The 20583-nt window shown below is 32.8% G+C and overlaps 1 protein-coding gene across 1 annotated transcript in view; it reads left to right on the top strand.

Annotated features, from left to right (window-relative positions):
* The window catches only part of LOC145321684 (uncharacterized), a 165953-nt gene that overhangs the window by 15494 nt on the left and 129876 nt on the right, over positions 1 to 20583 (top strand). Inside the window, exons 4-8 of the mRNA XM_080163205.1 lie at positions 2566 to 2639; positions 5895 to 5985; positions 6811 to 6914; positions 18774 to 18824; positions 20314 to 20428. Coding sequence (XP_080019331.1) covers positions 5939 to 5985; positions 6811 to 6914; positions 18774 to 18824; positions 20314 to 20428 — 317 coding nt within the window. The 5' untranslated portion in view covers positions 2566 to 2639; positions 5895 to 5938. The remainder of the gene's footprint in view (positions 1 to 2565; positions 2640 to 5894; positions 5986 to 6810; positions 6915 to 18773; positions 18825 to 20313; positions 20429 to 20583) is intronic.

Raw genomic sequence — 20583 nt, 5'->3', positions numbered from 1 at the left:
TTGGACTGTTTATTACACTAGCCCCCAAAGTCTTATAATAATGTTTTCTTACTCGTTTGGCTTAACAACCTTGGGGACTTTAATTGAATTTTGATTGGTTGGTACATTTAATTGGGTGTCTAAACTTTTCAACCAATAATTGTAATCAACAGAAGAGGTAATTGTATCATCAATGGGGATGTAGATAAATTTTTCGACCATTGTTTTATCCCTTTAGATTCCTGCGTGATTTGAGTGTTTACTGCATCATTGATTGCATTGACTTGAGAATAAAGTTTGTTCTGAATATTGTGCCCCGCACCCAGGGATATAAAGGGATAAGACATTGGATAATAAATTGATGAACATCCCCAATGATGATACACAACATTACCCCTTCTGTAGATTACAATTTTCAGTTGAAACGTTTGGACACTTAACTTAATGAATTTACAAATTAAAATTCAATAAGGTCCTCAAAGTTGTTAAGACAACGATTAAGAAAACGCTACTGTAAAATATTCGGGACTAGTGTAATAAATAGTGTCCCCACCCTCCCTGACCCGCACCCCCTAGAGAATTAACTTTATTGAATGCAATTACAAGTACAACTAAGAAAGGGGGGGAGGGGACATTGGGATGTTTTACACACTAGTACCCAAAGTTTATAATAATATTTCTACTCGTTGGCGTTAAAACTTAGGGCCGTTTTAATGAATTTAATGAGGTTGGCTCACTAAGTTGAATGTCTAAACGCTTCAACCACTAATTATAATCTACATAAGGATTATTTTGTGTATCATTATTGGGGATGTACATTAATTTATCGGCTATTGTCTTATCCCTTTAGTTCAATGATTACAAGTACAACTGTATTGCCTATTTTAAAGAAACATAAAATAGAATATTATTTACAGTTTGTTTTTATAGAATTTAGGACATAATTCTAGGTTTATAAAATTTATACATAATTTAGGCATGATTTAACACAGCTGTTCAAAATCAACCATATGATTTATTTTTTAGGACTTGATTATAGAAATGCTTCGCTTAAAAGAATTTGTTGTCCTAAGAATTACAATTTAAAAAAATCAGATGAATTGGAATATTACATCATACAAGAATTGTTGTCAAAAAATTTAAATTAAGCATTTTTTAAAAGGACATTCTGGTAACGATAATAAGCCTAGATTAAAGAGCTATCCGTTACGCAAGAACGTAAGGACGGAACGACCCTACTATATAAAAGATTCACTTTTATACATTGAAACAACAAGGATAACAACATCCATAAAAGCAAAGCTCTAAAAATGAAGGACAAACGAACATTTAGCACTTGTAGAGTATCAGAACTGAATAAACTAAATATTAATGCATATGTCTATACAAAATTTTAAGTAAATTTGTTGCAAAACTGATTAAATACATGTTACTGTTTAAGGACATACTGACATTTTTAGGACTTGATAATAGAAATGCTTTGCTTATAACACTTTACCATGTCAGAAAAATATATAGGATAAATTTAACATAGAAAAATTTGTTGTCAAAAAAGTAAAAAAACAACTTATTTTAAATGGACTTACAGACTTTCTGGTAACGGTTATAGAGTTGCTACGCTTTCTAAGTCGTACCTAACTGTTATAGGAATCAGCATGCAAAGTTTGAAATCGATAGGACAATTCTAACCTGTATAAAATAACAAAAAAAGCGGACGTAAGGACGGACTAACCCTGAATATAGAAAAGCTTCGCTTTTAAAAATTGAGATTCGCATACATACATAAGATGAAGGATAGAATAGTATAGAGAGAGGAAGGGGATTAAAGTTTTCCAAGTAAAAAGCATTTGTCTGCAAACCTTCAAAAGAGAACAATTCCGGGGATCTAGAGGGATAAGACAATGGCCGATAAATTGATGTACATCCCTAATGATGATGCACAAAATTACCCCTTAAGTAAAATAAAATTATTGGTTAAAACGTTTGTACACTCAACTTAATGAATCAACTAATGAAAATTCACTTAAGTCTCCAAAGTTTTTAGGCCAACGATTAACAAAAATTATAAAACTTGTGTATTAAACCGCCCATTTTCCCCTTTCTTTCTCTGGAACAATTCGCAGAAAAAAATTGGATAAATACTTTTTCTTTAACAGTTTTTTTGCAAATATTTTGCATAAAAGTAAATATTTTAATAAACATATTCATTTTGGACATAAAATATTATCTTTATTGGGTACATTCATTCAAAGTGCCCGTTGAACACTGATAATCCGCCCCCTCTTCGCTATAATTTTAAAAATATACTGAAAATTAGGAGGTAGGGTAGATTTTTTCCTATTCCTTATTCCTCCGGCGCGGTGGGTAATAACCTTTATTGAAGCTTTTGGGATGAATGATATACCAATTTACTGTTGATATTCAAAAAAGATAAAAGGTTTATGATGATATTGTGTCATAATTTAGGCTTTTAAATGAATCAGGATGTAATTACCGTCATTATAATGGATAAGCTGTCATAGAATTTCAGAATTATTCATACAAGTTTTTGACAAACAGAACGATTCTAATATGCGCTTATTTTAGTGATGATAAATCTGAGGATGGGTGGAAGTCAACCAAATCAAGTAATGGAACCGTCCTTAGTAATGGAGCTGCAGGTAGGGTATAATAATTATGTATCGCATCGTATTATAAACATCTTTCCGCGGATATAAAAATATACAATTATAAGATTTAAACTAGTTTTTAGCCCCGAGATACCGAAGGCACGGGCTAAAAAAAATTGGTTTTCATCATATGCTTGTACATTTTAATAACCGTAGAAAACTGGATATAATACGATGCTATACATAATTTTCCAGTATAGATAATAAACGGTTTTAATCCACCGGATATTAATCGGATTCGTAGCAATATCGAAAATTCAATGTGAGTAGTCCGATGCTTTGTGTGAATCTAGTAAAAAAATAAAAAGTTTTAAAATATCCGGCGAATTATGGCAAAGTACATAATCAAGCACATAATCCCCCTTCCCCTTTGTTTATTAATTTAGGTCAGGTTAGGCTTTTTTTCGGTACTTGGTGCCCCTACAGGGTTATGGCATTACAAGTACAATCCGTTTTTTTTCTATCTCATTTTCTGTGTGTGAAAGATAAAGAGCCCAAACTGCGTGACTTTTTAAGTATGTGTATGACATATAACTGGGAGTTGGAATACTTTTAATATCTCCACCTGGCGGGCACAGGATGCCAGCAAACCTGGCAGGGTCATCCAGGTAAAGAGCAAAAATATTTTTTTGACTAAAACAAAGCATTTTATCATACCAAAAAGCTAAAATATCCTCTAGTAGTACATCCTTATATGAAATACAGGTGTTCAAGTCACTTTCAGGTTCCAGGTATGATCCTGCAGGTCCTGAGCCTCCAGGTCTCCAGAAATCTTTGAAAGGCTCCTGTGGCCGCAATTTTTGACTTAGAGACTTCAAATTTTAAAACTTAAGCTTTTATGACATGTCTACATAACGTTTAAAAATTTCATAAAGATCCGCCGCCGTTTTCCCGCCGACCGCCGACTGCGGCGGCTGGCAGCTTCCAAGTACAGCTGCGGCCGCTGAAATTTATATTTTGATATTTTAATGTAAAATTTACATAAAGATAAACATTTTCTGGTAAAAATTGTTCTTCTAGCTTCAAAATAAGAAAATTACAGCCTTTTGAAATTTTTAAGTAAAAAAAGACCTAAAAACAAAGGTTGTTAAATAAAAGGGCGAAGGAAGCGAAAATTGACTTAGACTTATGAAATGTCGGAAATTCATTATCAAACAAGGGACTTGCACAAAAATTTTTAGCCCTCTAGCTTTAATATGAACTGAGATAATATGGGAGGGCGTTGAACGCTCCCCCCCCCCCCAACCGATTAAGGTGCGGCAAGGGGCCCGACTGTAAAGGGTTAACATACCTATATTTTTTTCAAGTTGTCCCTAAACTGAACAGGATCCTTGTGGTATGTCTGTGTGTATCCCTAAACTGAACATGATCCTTGTGGTATGTCTGTGTGTATCCCTAAACTGAACTTGATCCTTGTGGTATGTCTGTGTGTATGCCTAAAGTGAACTTGATCCTTGTGGTATGTCTGTATGTATCCCTAAACTAAACTTTATCCTTGTGGTATGTCTGTGTGTATCCCTAAACTGAACTTGATCCTTGTGGTATGTCTGTGTGTATCCCTAAACTGAACTTGATCCTTGTGGTATGTCTCTATGTATCCCTAAACTGAACTTGATCCTTGTGGTATGTCTGTGTGTAACCCTAAACTGAACATGATCCTTGTGGTATGTCTGTGTGTATCCCTAAACTGAACATGATCCCCGTGGTATGTCTGTGTGTATCCCTAAACTGAACTTGATCCTTGTGGTATGTCTGTGTGTAACCCTAAACTGAACATGATCCTTGTGGTATGTCTGTGTGTATCCCTAAACTGAACATGATCCCCGTGGTATGTCTGTGTGTATCCCTAAACTGAACTTGATCCCCGTGGTATGTCTGTGTGTATCCCTAAACTGAACATGATCCTTGTGGTATGTCTGTGTGTATCCCTAAACTGAACATGATCCCCGTGGTATGTCTGTGTGTATCCCTAAACTGAACTTGATCCCCGTGGTATGTCTGTGTGTATCCCTAAACTGAACTTGATCCCCGTGGTATGTCTGTGTGTATCCCTAAACTGAACTTGATCCTTGTGGTATGTCTGTGTGTAACAGATATTATATATTAATGGCTTATGAGACTCAAGTGATTAATACCAAAATATCAGAAATAGAGAGAGGATGTGGGGGCCTATACCACCGTGGAGGGAGGGTTGGGGGGTAGAGAGGAAACCAATTTATTTTCAATTACCTTCAGGGGAAAAAAAAGAAAACAGAAAACATTTTGTGGAAGGGGAGAGTTGTGTGTGTTTGTGTGTGTGTGTGTGTATGTGTGTGTGTTTGTGTGTGTGAAAAATAGGGCTTTTTGTGAATATTTATTGGTATAATAATATTCTAAACACTTTTTATCTAATGGTTTGCATAATTAGGTGCTTAAGGAGGAGAATTTTCAGAATAGTAAAGTAAAAAATCTAAAACATATTAATCGTTTAAAGGCTTGTTCAAACGTTTCAACCACTAATTTAAATCTACAGAAGGGGTAATTTTGTTTGTCATCATTGGGCTTGTACATCAATTTATCAGTCATTGTCTAATCCCTTTAAATACTTGCGCACATTAACTATATTTAAAATGTTTATTTCTAAAATGATAATTTGGTTAGCTTAATAACTTATTTAGCACACACACAAAAAAAAGTTCTAAATGTTTTTTTTCTGTATAGAAGTAACTTCAAAAGGAAAAATAATAATTGTATTCTTTTACGTTGAAATGTTCTTTTTAAACTGAACAAATTAACTTTTAAGAAAAATATTTGATACAACATCCCAAAAAATGGTACTGCTTAATTAAATATACTTTAAATAAAAATATAAACATAGGTCTTGCAAACAAAGGCCGTGAAATCAAAAGGTTTCTTGCTATATAATAAAAGGCAAGTTATCTGCTGATATAGTTGGCAAATGTCATGTTTAAGTCAAAATGGCTATAATTAACAAAATATGGTAATAATTATTTCTCGCATTTTATTATAAACAGCTTGCCGCAGATATAAAATAAACATTTATAAGATATAAACCATTTTTTTCATATTCGTAGAAAACTGGATATAATACGGTGCTAGACATAATTTTTTTGAAAAATGTCATTATAACATAAAAAAATCTTTAAATTTATAAAATTTATGTAAATATCACTTTTAACAGAACCACAGCCGACTCAAACAGACAGACATATAGACATCCTATTACTTTATTAATTATTTGTTTAGTGCCGCAGCCCCGCAGTAACTACACCGCCGACTCAGAACATTTCATGCGCAAATCCGCGAGCGTTCAAATCATTGCGCATGAACCATCTAGGTAAATAGTTCAGAGTAGCGAAGCTACTTTATTATTAGGTTATGTCTTTACGTCTACAGATTTAAAGTAGCGAAGCTACTTTATAATTATTTTATGTCCTGACGCTAACGGTTCAATCCACCAGTGTACAAATCAATGCGCATGATCCATCCAGATTACACATATACAGTAGCAGTCTGGCTGCTCCAGATAATTTTAGACTTACTATCTACAGAGGAAACTAGTAATATTGTTTAACTTTCTATCTTTGTGACGTAACAAAAATCGAAGAATGAGAGGGGAGGTGGGAAAGGAAATTCCTAAAAAAGAGATGGATTTTTGTTACGTCACAAAGATAAAAAGTTAGACCCTATTACTAGGTTCTCTACAGAGTCCTATTATATAAAGTAGTAAGCTTTTTTGTCTGTAGCAAAGGATCTTGCTAACCGCTTAACCGATATTCTGAACAGTGAAGTTTCTTAATAGATCCTGAAGTGGTTTTAGGCTTTTTATTTTTATAAGTAAAGTCTGGGTATGGTTTTTGGCTATTTTTCTGCCCTTCCTTATCCCTTAGAATAGAGCCCCTGGATACTAGGGGTGCAGCTGCTAGTAAATAATAAAGTAAACAGAATGATACTTAGTACTTTTGGAAGCGAAATAGGCCAGGAAACCATGTATCTTATCTTGTATTGAGAGAAATATCCGCGGTATTCTGTCCAAACACCCGGGTATTAGGATAAGTAACAACCAACACTTTGTTTGTACGACCTTTGTCTGAGAAGTCCTAAGTACAATGTTGAGTAAAATAGTAAAATAATATTGAGAAGGTATAACATTATTATTCAGGTGCGAGGGATGCTTTGATGGTCGTCTTCCACTCCTTATGGTGGTCATTTTCATCGGAGTTGTCATCTTCCTACTCTGTATTGGAGTCATTGTCGATTTCAAAAGTAAGTCGAATTTCATTTTGTTGTGTGCTATGTAAATATCTATGTCAAAATTATCATAATCGAGACAAAATGTGTTTTTTGCGGAACATTTATGAAAGCAGCTTATAATGCCCATAAAAAATGACGTCATACAATACAAATGAATGATGAATGATAGGCCAGTATACAATGTAATTGACCAATTGTAAATTGTATACTGGCCTATCATTGGTCATTTGTATTGAGCACTATACGCTGTTCCAGTAAACTTTTATTTGTATTGTGCGGTATTTAAATAAAATATTATATTTATGTTATAATAATCATATTTAAGACAACATACGTATTTTTTGGCTTAATTATGCTTTAAATGTTTTATTGAAGTGATATATCGTTGTACATCCCCAATAACGATTCACAAAACTACCCTTCTTTAGATATGCGTGTCCAATTTGCAGCTTCCCAGCTAAATAACTTTGGGGACTAGTACCCAATGTCCCCTCCCTCCCTGTTGAGGAGATGTAAAGCTGCCTAATCTTGATAATAATGTGTCCAATCTGCAGCTTCCCGGCTAAATAACTTTTATTGCAGAAATGACCTAAAACTCCTTTTCCACCATTTATGTGCATCAAGGATTTTAAAGTTAAGGGTTGTAAAATTAGGACCATTGTCTTATCCCTTTAGATAAAAAATTACATCACCAATTATCTAAAACAGAATTAACCCTTCTGTAGATAAAAATTTGAGATGGAAAAAATTATACCCTGCTAGTTTATACCAACCAATCCTTATTTGTTTAAACATTTTTTAAATGAGGTAACGTGTTTCTAAAAATTTGGAAATTATAAAATACTTCTGATACAATTAATAAACAATATTTGAAATTATATATCTATAATACAAAGTAGAATGATGTCTGTCCGTCTGTCCCTTAAGATTCTACTCTTCAGGGAATATACCTACTGGTCCTGTGGTGGTTTTAGGCTATCTTATTGGGGGGTTGGACACCTACACCCCCCCAAAAAAAACAAAAAAATACCCGCAAAATTTTTTTTCTAGTCAGTTATTTCGAACCTAGTAATAGTGTCTAACTTTTTATCTTTGTGACGTAACAAAAATCGAAGGATGAGGAAACCCCTAAAAAAGAGATGGATTTTTGTTACGTCACAAAGATAAAAAGTTAGACACTATTACTAGGTTCGTTATTTCAAAATAAATATCAATACCAGAAATACTTAATTTTTTAATTACCTCTTGGGGCAAAGCCCCTAGAGGCAAGGGGCGAAGCCGCGAGTGATAAATAAGGCATAATTATCCTATTATATAGAGTAGACCTTTTTTTGTTAGTAGATAAGATTTCAATAACAAATGAACCTATTGCGTGTTATTTCTATTATAGGGAAACTTAACAAGGGTCTTAGAATGGTTTTTGGCTTTTTTATTTTAATATTAAAGTCTAGGATAGTTTTAGTCTATTTTTCTGTCCTTTCGAAAGAATATCTAAAAAAATCGTTTTTGAAATGTCTAGAAAATTATGAATATTGCAATTGTTCCACTTTTTGGAAAGATGAACCTTTCTGTAAATACACTTTTATGTGCATTTCGAGTGTTAAAGTTGGCGTGTGGGGGTGATTTTTTGTGTGTCTGTGTGTAATTGTGTGTGTGATTATGTGTTCATCTTAACAGGAAGGAATAAGACATTGGACTGTTTAATATATTAGCCTTATAAGTTTTATAATTCTTATATTCTTATTCATTGGTTCAACTACTTTGGAGACTTGATTTTTAATTTTATCAGCTGGTTCATTAAGTTGGATGTCCAATCGTTTAAACCACTAATTGAAATCTACAAAATGGGGCAATATTGTGTACCTTCATTAGGGATGTACGTCAATTTATCGGCCATTGCCTTATCCCTTTTGAACACGCGTGTCTGTGTGATTTTGTGTCTGTCTGTGTGTGATTATGTGTGCATCTAATTCTTAATGTTTGTGTGAGTGTTTCATTATTGGTTGCATTTGAGTTTGTGTATGTGTGTATGTGTGTGTGTGTGTGTGTGTGTGTGTGTGTGTGTGTGTTATTGTACATATTAGCCTAGTTTAGAGAGAGACAAGGGGCCAATTTAAAGAAATGCTTTCGGAATTATCTTACACAACAAAATTAGAAAATAGGTATCTCTCTCAGGGTAGGTAAGGAAAGCTACCAAAAGAAAGTTTTTACACATAAAATGATAAGACCCATATTCCTAATTTACAGAAAGAGAAGGCACAATAGGCTGTTTATTACACTAATCCCTAAAGTTTTATAATAACGTTTTCTTATTCGTTGGCTTCACAGCTTTGGGGACTTTAGTGAATTTTTATTGGTTTGTTTATTAAGTTGAGTGTTTAAACGTTTCAACCACTAATTTCAATCTACATAATTAGTAATTTTGTGTATCATCATTAAGGATGTACATCAATTTATCAGCCATTGTCCTATCCCTATATTTCTTATCATCTTGGTACTACCAGCAATAGGGATGAAAATTTAATGTATTAAAATACTGGATCTATTACAGTTTAACAAATACAAGCTTAAAAGGCAGATCTCTATCCTAAAAGGCCATTTAAAGTTATGGAGTAGGTTTGTTATTATTAATACAGTTATTATTGCTTTTGCAAAAGCTGGAATAATTTAGTCTTTAATTCTATAGGACAGGAAATAATATCCTAAATAAATGTTGATATTTCTGTGATCAAAATTTTCCAATGCTTCAAGTATTTATGTCGCTTTTTCTTTAAAAAAAAATATGAATCATATTATATGGATTTGATCGTCAAGCTAAACTTCTAGAAATTTTAAATGGTTTTTCTGTCGATGAGATTTACCTAAATTACAAAAACGTTCAAGCTTTATTTTTGAGGGGGGTAAAACAAGGGGTTTCAAAAGTTTTAAGGGGGGTAATGTAAAGTATTTTTTACAAATAAAAGATGGTAAAAACAGGAGTTTCAAAGTTTGTTTTATGCTACCCCATTGAAAGTAAAAAAAAGCTAAATAAGGTCAAAATCAACTCTTCAGGGAAAAAGCCTACAATTTTGTATCATTTTCCTTTCCATAAGGTGTTAGAATTTTTAAGCATTATTAAAATGACTTCTTGTATTGATATGCAAGGGGAGTCTCTATTTCTTTTATTCACTGGTTCAATAGTTCTTCTGATAAATTATCCTTTTTTCCTTTTTATCTCACTAAATACTAAATATATATTTCACAACATTTTATTTGTTGGTGTGGATGTGTGGGAGTGAGTGTGTGTCTCTATGTGTGTGTGTGTGTGTGTATCCAAGAGCTAATGTGTGAAATTGGCTTGCTACGAGCCATGGCAAAAATGTGCACTAATTGTCAGTTTTTTTTCTCTCTTTCAAGGATGCGAGGCATCTCTACAAGTGGATCTTAAATGAGTCATCTAAAAAATGACGTCGTACTATACCATTGACCAATGATAGGCCAAAACAAACACTAAATTACCAATGGTAGGTCAGTCAGTATGACTTCATTATTTATAAACACTTTAGAAAGCTTCAACTAAAGATTTATATGGTTTGAACTATGAAATACAAACATAATTATTCAACTTGCGAATTTTTCATGGTAGGGTGCTGGTACCCTCCCCCAATATATTTATCGGTTAGCGATATCTTTCGGTACAGACACACAGACACAGAACATGTTAATTCACTGTGGGCTAGAATTGAATCAAGACAAAAGTAAGTGCCGAGCCCTGGGACCTTTCAAAGTTTCACCCCCTAGGAGTTGCCGCAAAATAATGACAAGAAAAGCAAATATTATCTATTTTAAATAATGAACAACTTTGCTTTTATGAAGTCCTTCTTAAAACCTCTATATATATGATTTATTTTAGGCTGAATTTTCGTGACCTTTGCAAAGCAAGTGATAAAAATGACCATTTATTAACTCCCTTCAGGAGTGGTTTTATGAAGAACTTTATAAAAGCAAAGTTGTTCAAAATTTAAAATAAATAATATTTGCTTTTCTTGTCATGATTATGCGGCAACTCCTAGGTGGTGAAAATTGAACTTGAAATTTTCAAATCTAATTTTCTCAAAAAGCCCCCGCTGAAATATTTTGGTTTTACCTCTAATCATCATGGTTTTATGTCTATTTTTACCATACATAGGTCCCAGGGCTCGGCACTTACTTTTGTCTTGATTCAATTCTAGCCCACAGTGAATTCACTATAAGGATAGTAAAACTGTAAACTATGCAAAGACTACCAATGTCAAAAATCGTGTCGTTATTAGGTCAATAAAAGTATGTAAAAAAATTTAGCATCATTAGCATTGCCGAATTTTTGATGTTATGTCAGCTATGGCCAATTTTTAAGCCAAAGTAACTCTTATCAACATTTTAATCTTTAAATATAAGAATGACAGTGACGTCTTTATTCTCTACATTATTTCAAATCTTATTTTTGCATTTTATTCTTATGAAATTTGAACTATGGATAAGCTTTATCCTGGTAGCAGAGTGCATTGAGAAAAGGGTTAGCTTCTTCTTCATAACCCAGATATAAAAACCAGGACAGGGATAGGGCATCTGCATAAATAACAGATTTGCCTTTATGTAAAAAATAATAGGGTATAGTCCCTTTCGTGGCAACGCACCTTAAGGGGCGATTCTTCGTATTTTTTACAGTAGCTTTTCTCCTATTTCTATTTCTGCGGGGCAAATTGCCTAATCCTGTGGGGCAATCACCTAACCTAACCTAAAATAACCTATAAAAAGCCATTTGAAAAATACGACGAATCGCCCCTTAAGGGGCATTGCCAAGAAAGGGACTGTTCCCAAATAATATTGAATATAAACCTCTTTGTTGACGAACTTTATTTTTTGTCTTTTTTTTAATAGCTGAATTATTATTGACACGTCATTAAAAGGATTATTCACGGATCTAAAGGGATAAGACAATGACCGATAAATTGAAGTACATCCCCAATGATTATACCTAAAAATATACCTTCTGTAGATTACAAATAATAGTTGAAACGATTAGACACTTTTATAAATTCACTAAAACGTCCCCAAAGTTATTAAGCCAACTAATAAGAAAACATTATCTTAAAACTTTAGGGTTTAGCCTCCCTCCCTCCCTGGAAAGTATGAGAACTTTGATTATTTTGATATCTAAACTCTTAATAATAACTTTAGTACAATAGTCAAAAATCTAATGAAAAAGTACATTAAATGTTTTTTTTCGTATTCATTCGGTACCTCGGGGCTAAAAAAACTAGTTTTAATCTCATAATTGTACATTCTATATCCGCGGAAAGCCGTTTATAATACGATGTGAGAAATAACTATTCCTTCATATTAAATGTCCCCTTTTCTGATAAAATTGTTCCAGAAAAAGAATAATCTTAAACTTCATCTTTAGTTTCATCTTTTAGTTTTTCTTTCTACAAAAAAAGTCACAAATCAAATGAAAAGCCTAGCTGAACTTTTTATGCATCTCTTCTTTATTTTTATTTTTTTTGTTCATTTAAATTAAACTTTGATATCTATAACACTAGTCTCATAAGTTTTATAATAACGTTTTCTTATTCATTGGTTTAACAACTTTGGAGGCTGTTATTTCTTTCACCCACTAATTGTAATTCACAGTAGTAATAATTTTGTGTGTAATCATTGGGGATTTACATCAATTTATAAATCATTGTTTTATTTCTTTAGATTCCTGTTAAATACGGCTCTCACTATGTTCAGTAATTATTATGTGGAATACATTGCAACCTCTGAATTTGGAGGGTGTGTTAGCCCCACAAAAAATGTAAAACTAACTAAATTTGTTTTTGGTAAACCGAAAAAGAAAAAAGTCAAAATTAGGCTTAAACATTTAAAATAAAATTATTTACACAATTTAAGTTTTTATGGAATAATTTTTATCGCGCTAAAAAATGTTAAAATACAATAATTTTGATATAAAATGAGCAATTTCATGTAAAATTAGACAGAATATTTATTCTTCATGTTTTTATTGGACCGTTTAATCATAATTTTGAATACAGAAATGACTTCTACTTTTCCTGCAGTTTAAATTACCCTGATTTTATGATATTTTGAGAAGCAAAACTTCCTCTAATCATAATGTTTTCGTGAGTATGTAAATATGAAAAATAAAATAATAAAATTACAGAAATCTCCTAAAACTTTTTGATAAAATCATCCAATTTGTTTTGAAAGAATCAATAGTATCTTTCTAAAACTTTAAGTTAAAGATATATAAAATTGAAGTAAAAAACTTTGTTTTTACCATATATGTATTGTATCGCCAATATATGCCTATCTTCTATAAAAGGTATTATATCAGGTAGGGAGGAGACATTGGACTGTAAATTACAATGGTACTCAAAGTTTTATATCTATTTTATTTGATTTATTGGCTCTAAAACTTTTTTACAAATTACTTTAATCTACAAAAGGGGTAATTTTGTTTCTTCTTATTAGGGATGTTTTTAATCTATCGTCTATTGTGTTTTATTCATTGTTATATTTTCCCGGAATTAAGTCTTTCCAATAGAATTGTGTTAAAAATAGATTTATTTTTTTAGCATTGCTTTTCAAAATGGAAATAAAAATATTTCATATATAATTCATATAATCGGAGGGTGTTCGTGTACATGCGAAGACATCGTCATCTTCAAGACATTAAAAAACAAATTTACTATTGCTTTAAATAATTTCGAATTATAAGTGTATTTCAAGGATTTAGAATAGGATTTAAAAAAGGGCTTACAGTGAAAAGATTGATAAACTTTTAATCAAACCAATTTTTTAAAGTTTGTTTGTTTTATAGGTGCATTTTCAGTAGATATATTCAAATATAAATTATCAAATTCATTATGGCAGTTTGCTAAAAGACCAATTGAACCTCCTCACCTCTCCTATATTTTTCAAAAAATTAGCTTTTAACCCTTAATCTTAAATAGTTATTTTTACTAGCCAATTGATACTTATAATTTACTACACAATAGATAACAATTAATTACTAGCTATAATTCAATAGCAAAGCAAGTCTATTAAAATATAGAGTTGTCCATGGTTTCTATCATGATGACTTGTACCTGAAAAAAATAAGTACAAGGAGGGTTGGTTAGAAGAATTAGACCCTTTTAGAATAGAATTATAGCTAGACCCATTTTAGGGACTAACATCCCCTAAGCTCCACCTCTAAGCTACCCACTTGCCATTTTAGCCCTAAATAGTAAGGGAGGCAAAATTATTTTGGGGTGGGGTTAAATTATTTTCTGTTACACAAGCTGTATTAAAAACTTATATCTTTCCTAACCTAATTTAAGAGAAAATTCATAAATACTCAGGGATCTAAAGGGATAAGACAATGGTTGATAAGTTAATGTACACCCCCAACGATAATACACAAAATTAGTCCTTATGTCGATTGATATTAGTAGTTGAAACGTTAGGACACTAAATAAATCAGCCAATCAAAATCAAATTTAAGTTCCCAAGATTATTAAGAATTAGAAACGTTAGTGTAATACTTTGGGGACTAGTGAAACAAACACCCCAAGGTCCCCTCCCTCCCTGATAAATACTACATAGTAAGAGGAAAGGGGGTGGGGGGTAAAAGCAAAAATATAGGATTTTGCCAAAGTCTGACTATGACTTTGAATTCTGTGTAAGTATTGATATTATTGTGTTGTGCTTTTTTTTGTCAACATGGATATTATAAACCAATTTAGTTTTATCATGAAATATAGTTAAAGCAATAGTTTTACCAAGGATAAAGTGGATATTTTTTTCGCTTATTTTCCATAAAGATGTACGTAACCGTTGAGTCACATGCTCTTATTAAGTCAATTCATTTAGACACATTTGGTCAAAATTAAGAGAAGTTTGACATAATAAGCGCATTTGACTAAACGCTAACACACAACTTAACAGAAAAATCGCGAAAAAATGACCATCTTAACCATGTCATAACAAAGATGTAAAAATGACACATTTTTGATGGCATGACGGATTTTTTACATCACTCAAATTGTAATTCGTGACTTTTTACACATAGACAGGATTTCCTATAAAACTTGTGTAATTAAATGTTAAATGGTGTCCTGAAGACTAGAAAAAGAGTAAATATGATAAAAATAGAGTAATATAAAGTCAATGAAGAGCTTTAACTCGACTGAAATAAATTTAGTCTGCTTATTTATGTACACATATTTACATGATATATTATACATAATACAAATTTTCTAATTGCATGTTATGAACAACTTTTAAGACCCCGATATAATAAATCCTTTTCTAATGTGGCAGGGTGTGTGTTTTTGTTTGTTGCTTAAAATCTTGGAATAGTAAATTAGCTTGTAAGCAGATATTATTGTTGATTTTTTTCTTCATTAGATATTATAAACACTACTAAGATTCTGTTTCAAAAATGTTTGTAAAAAGTTTGCAAAAATTATAATAATTAAACCCTGAAATAGCCCATCATAGGGGGGGGGGGGGTAGATATACCACACTTTTCTGGGATCTTGCTGTGTCAAGTATCAACTGTTGGGAATATCAAAGGATGACTCCATGCAAAATTTGAGCCGGATCCGGCCGAAACCGGCCGTGAATTTTATGAAAAACCGGTTTTTTCGGTTTTTAGTGGGTATCTGTAAATCGATTCAGCTGGAGCAAAACCGGTTGGAGGTACAAAAAATTTTACTTCACATGAAATTTAGCCAATGCAATTGCCTACAAAAATGTACTTCATCATCAACTTTATTGGACAACTCTTTCCCCTCCTAAATGTCCATTAAAACCTCGAAAACGGCAAAAATCGCCAAAAATCATGCCTTCGGCGGCAAATAACGGCTAAACGGTCAGCCGGAGGCGAATGAAACATAAATAAAGAAATGTCCGCCTCAAAGAGTTGTTCAACATCAAATAGATGCTTGAAGTCTCTAAAACGACTCCTTCCCCTCCTTTAAGGGGAAAAACTGAAAAAACGTGATTTTTAAAAGTATGCCCACTTCGGGGGTGTGGGGGGCACTGAACCCGTCACCCCAGGGTCACCAAATATAAAGTCTAGGCGGCCCACAATGCTGAATTTTCACCAAGTGAAAGTCTTATGTCATTATCTCTTATGAGAAAAAAGTTATTAATTAATTAAAATTTCAAATTGTGATTTTTTGATGGATTTCTTTGATGAAATGACAGGCTGGTCAATTTTTAGGCCATTTTTTGCTGTTTTCGGCCCGCCACGCCCAAACGGTTTGAGATAATCTCACGGGACCTTTTGCCCGACCTAAGCCTGGTTATTTGTGAGGTCTGAGAAAGAAAAAAATTCCGGATTGGATGAAGCACGACGTCGCTGTGTGCCATCTAAAATTGCTGGTCGGCTCATTTTGGCCCCTCAAACCCTCACCTCGTGCCATTTTTCTGTGTAAAGATTATAATTATAATCTTTTGCGTAAGTCGGATTTTTTTTCCTAGACCTCACAAATAACCAGACTTAGGTTGGGCAAAAGGTCCCGTGAGATTATCTCAAACCGTTTGGGCGTGGCGGGCCGAAAACAGCAAAAAATGGCCTAAAAATTGACCAGCCTGTCATTTCATCAAAGAAATCCATCAAAAAATCACAATTTGAAATTTTAATTAATTAATAACTTTTTTCTCATAAGAGATAATGACATAAGACTTTCACTTGGTGAAAATTCAGCATTGTGGGCCGCCTAGACTTTATATTTGGTGACCCTGGGGTGACGGGTTCAGTGCCCCCCACACCCCCGAAGTGGGCATACTTTTAAAAATCACGTTTTTTCAGTTTTTCCCCTTAAAGGAGGGGAAGGAGTCGTTTTAGAGACTTCAAGCATCTATTTGATGTTGAACAACTCTTTGAGGCGGACATTTCTTTATTTATGTTTCATTCGCCTCCGGCTGACCGTTTAGCCGTTATTTGCCGCCGAAGGCATGATTTTTGGCGATTTTTGCCGTTTTCGAGGTTTTAATGGACATTTAGGAGGGGAAAGAGTTGTCCAATCAAGTTGATGATGAAGTACATTTTTGTAGGCAATTGCATTGGCTAAATTTCATGTGAAGTAAAATTTTTTGTACCTCCAACCGGTTTTGCTCCAGCTGAATTGATTTACAGATACCCACTAAAAACCGAAAAAAACGGTTTTTCATAAAATTCACGGCCGGTTTCGGCCGGATCCGGCTCAAATTTTGCATGGAGTCATCCTTTGATATTCCCAACAGTTGATACTTGACACAGCAAGATCCCAGAAAAGTGTGGTATATCTACCCCCCCCCTATGATGGGCTATTTCAGGGTTTAATTATTATAATTTTGGCAAACTTTTTACAAACATTTTTGAAACAGAATTTTAGTAGTGTTTATAATATCTAATGAAGAAAAAAATCAACAATAATATCTGCTTACAAGCTAATTTACTATTCCAAGATTTTAAGCAACAAACAAAAACACACACCCTGCCACATTAGAAAAGGATTTATTATATCGGGGTCTTAAAAGTTGTTCATAACATGCAATTAGAAAATTTGTATTATGTATAATATATCATGTAAATATGTGTACATAAATAAGTAGAGTAAATTTATTTTAGATTTTTGGCGATTTTTGCCGTTTTCGATGTTTTAATGGACATTTAGGAGGGGAAAGAGTTGTCCAATCAAGTTGATGATGAAGTACATTTTTGTAGGCAATTGCATTGGCTAAATTTCATGTGAAGTAAAATGTTTTGTACCTCCAACCGGTTTTGCTCCAGCTGAATCAATTTACAGATACCCACTAAAAACCGGAAAAAACCGGTTTTTCATAAAATTCACGGCCGGTTTTGGCCGGATCCGGCTCAAATTTTGCATGGAGTCATCCTTTGATATTCCCAACAGTTGATACTTGACACAGCAAGATCCCAGAAAAGTGTGGTGAGTTGCTTTTAGTTTAACCAATTTAGAAATATTTCTAAACAGAAGAACATTAAAACAGCTAACAAATATTTCAATCATATAAAAAAATCACTGATTTATTTATATCTTTCTAAATATTTTTTTTTTGATTTGCTAAAAATCGAATAAATTCTAACAAAAGTGCGACCTTTAGAATGTAGCAACATGTACCTATTTACCTTGAATTATAGTAAAAAATCAGGGATCTAAAGAGATAAGTCAATGGTCCTTAAATTGATGTACAACCCCATTGATTATACACAAAATTACCTTTCTGTTAATTAAAATTAGTGGTTAAAACGTTTGAACACTCGAATCAATTAACCAACCAATTAAAATTTACTAAAGTCCCCAAAGCTGTAAAGCCACCTAATAAGAAGAAGTTATTATGAAACTTTGGTGACTAGTGTGATATACAGCCCATTATCCTCTCTTTCTGTGATTATAGTAATATGTTATATTTAAATATAGTAATAATAAAGCAATACATTACAATATACTTACTCAATCATTATGCATTACTACAAAACATTTTTCTAGAGTTTTTTTTCGAGTAGTAAATAATTTATACCATTCACCTTATTTAGACTTAATAACTTGTGATATTAAACAGATAAGACGATTTTATCATTATTATACTTATAGATCAATAAAAAGACTTAATAGATTTATGTATTTTAATTATTTTTAAGCGCTTTGTTAAAGTCAAATCGGTATATTGTGATTCTATAATTAGAAGAACCTATATTGTGTGATGGATTTAGACTTTTTCATTTTGCGCTTTTAATTTGGGATAGTTTTAGGCCATTTTTGGGTCCTTTCCGACCCCTACAAATACAGAGTCCCTAGATGGTAGGGGCACAACCGCTAGTGTTTAATATTGTATTAAAATTTCTAATAGTTTCAGGGGGACCAGATGAGACACCGGCCAAGGAGATAACATCAGCTTTAGGTAACTTTTAAATTATCCTTTGTTGACACGTCACTCTACAAGTTTAGGGATCTAAGGGGATAAGACAATGACCGATAAATTGATTTTTTTCAATGATGATAAACAAAATTACCCATATTTTGATTACAATTAGTGGTTGAAATGTTTGGATACACAACTAAAATAACCAACCAATCAAAATTTGATAAAATTCCCCAAAGTTGTTGTGCCTATAAATAAGAAAACGTTATTGAAAAACTTTGGGAACTAGTTTTAATGAACAGCCCAATATCCCCTCCCTTCCTGCTACAAGTTACTTCTGTTGGGCCGTCTGTCAGTAAATTATACAAAACCAAATCGATATAGTTTTACTAATATAATGTAATAATATGCTTCATTTTTAACAATTTTAGTATACAAAAACTTTTACTTGATGAAAATATTTTAAAATAATTTGAAATGGACAAAGACCAAATTGCTGCAAAATTGTGTCAAAATCATCTTGTGACGTCATAAAAATGATGGATTATCCTTGTCTATATTAGTTGTTTTCTTTCCCACTTCTCCTCTCATCTCCCTCATTTTTATGACGTCACATGGATCATTTTGACACAATTTTGCAGCAATTTGGACTTTGTCTTTGAAATGAAGAGGAAAATACAGCTTACACCAACAACGAAATCAATTTGAAAAAAAAATATAAAACTTTCACGTGATTTTCAGCTGTTGTTGGGGAGCAATGCATATTTGAATTGGCGACCTTTTTATCTGCCCCCCAAATATTAATTTAGATTTATTTCGATTGTTGACTATTCCAGGGAAAATAAGAGTAAAATAAGTAAATATTGTAATTAATTTAGACTTCAACAAAGCGTTCGATAATTATATTGAAATATATCAAAACCAAAGAAAAAAAACCTAAATTAAAGAGTTATCTTTTAAATGTTAGACAAGCTTGTTAGCTGAAGGATTTAAACACATACAAACTAAAGTGCATAGGTACCTATTTTCTTACATTCATGGATCTAACTATCAAAAGGTTAGAAAAAGATTTAAATTAAGGGGCATCATATTTATGATTTGTCGTAATTCGTCCTATAAATCTACACAGTACGTGTATTATAATACTTTGGGAGCGCAGAAGCTTAATTTTTCGTCAGAATTTTATATATAATATTTAGTAACCGGCGAGAGACTGTTTCATATTCTTAAACCCTATCACTTTGTTACTTGCAATACCCTTATATAAAAGTAACAAGATGTCTATGTTTATGTTTTTCTCTGTGTGTGGTTGTCTAACAAAGGATCTCGATAATCGTTAAACCAAAATGGCACTTCTTTACAGTAAGGTTGTCAACGAAAGGTGTAAAACTAATTTTGTGGAGGATACAACCACTCTCCCCTAGGAAAAATTACTCCCTATCACCCCAAAAAAATTGAGAATTCTTGTATTTTTCTAACCTGCATGTAAACCAACCCTGCAGAGTTTCAATATGCATAAACTTTTCAGACAGTTCGATACCCTGCGAGGAGGCGGTGTGCAGTTTCGGTGCGGTCTGTCATGCAGAAACAGAAGAGGATGAGAAGGTGTGCAAGTGTATGATGAAATGTTCCTCCTCAGTCAGGTAAACATGGATAGTTGTCATTACATGGCAAAATATAGCTTTTCTGTCCTTCAACTAGAAAAATCTTCCAAAATACAGAAACAGGCGGAAACAGAGGAGGATGAGAAGGTGTGCAAGTGTATGATGAAATGTTCCTCCTCAGTCAGGTAAACACA

Source organism: Acartia tonsa, chromosome 6 (assembly GCF_053477335.1).
Source record: "Acartia tonsa isolate MP-2025a chromosome 6, ASM5347733v1, whole genome shotgun sequence".
Classification (NCBI taxonomy): domain Eukaryota; kingdom Metazoa; phylum Arthropoda; class Copepoda; order Calanoida; family Acartiidae; genus Acartia; species Acartia tonsa.
Note: the sequence above shows the minus strand (reverse complement) of the source record. Positions and strands in the feature narration are given on the sequence as shown.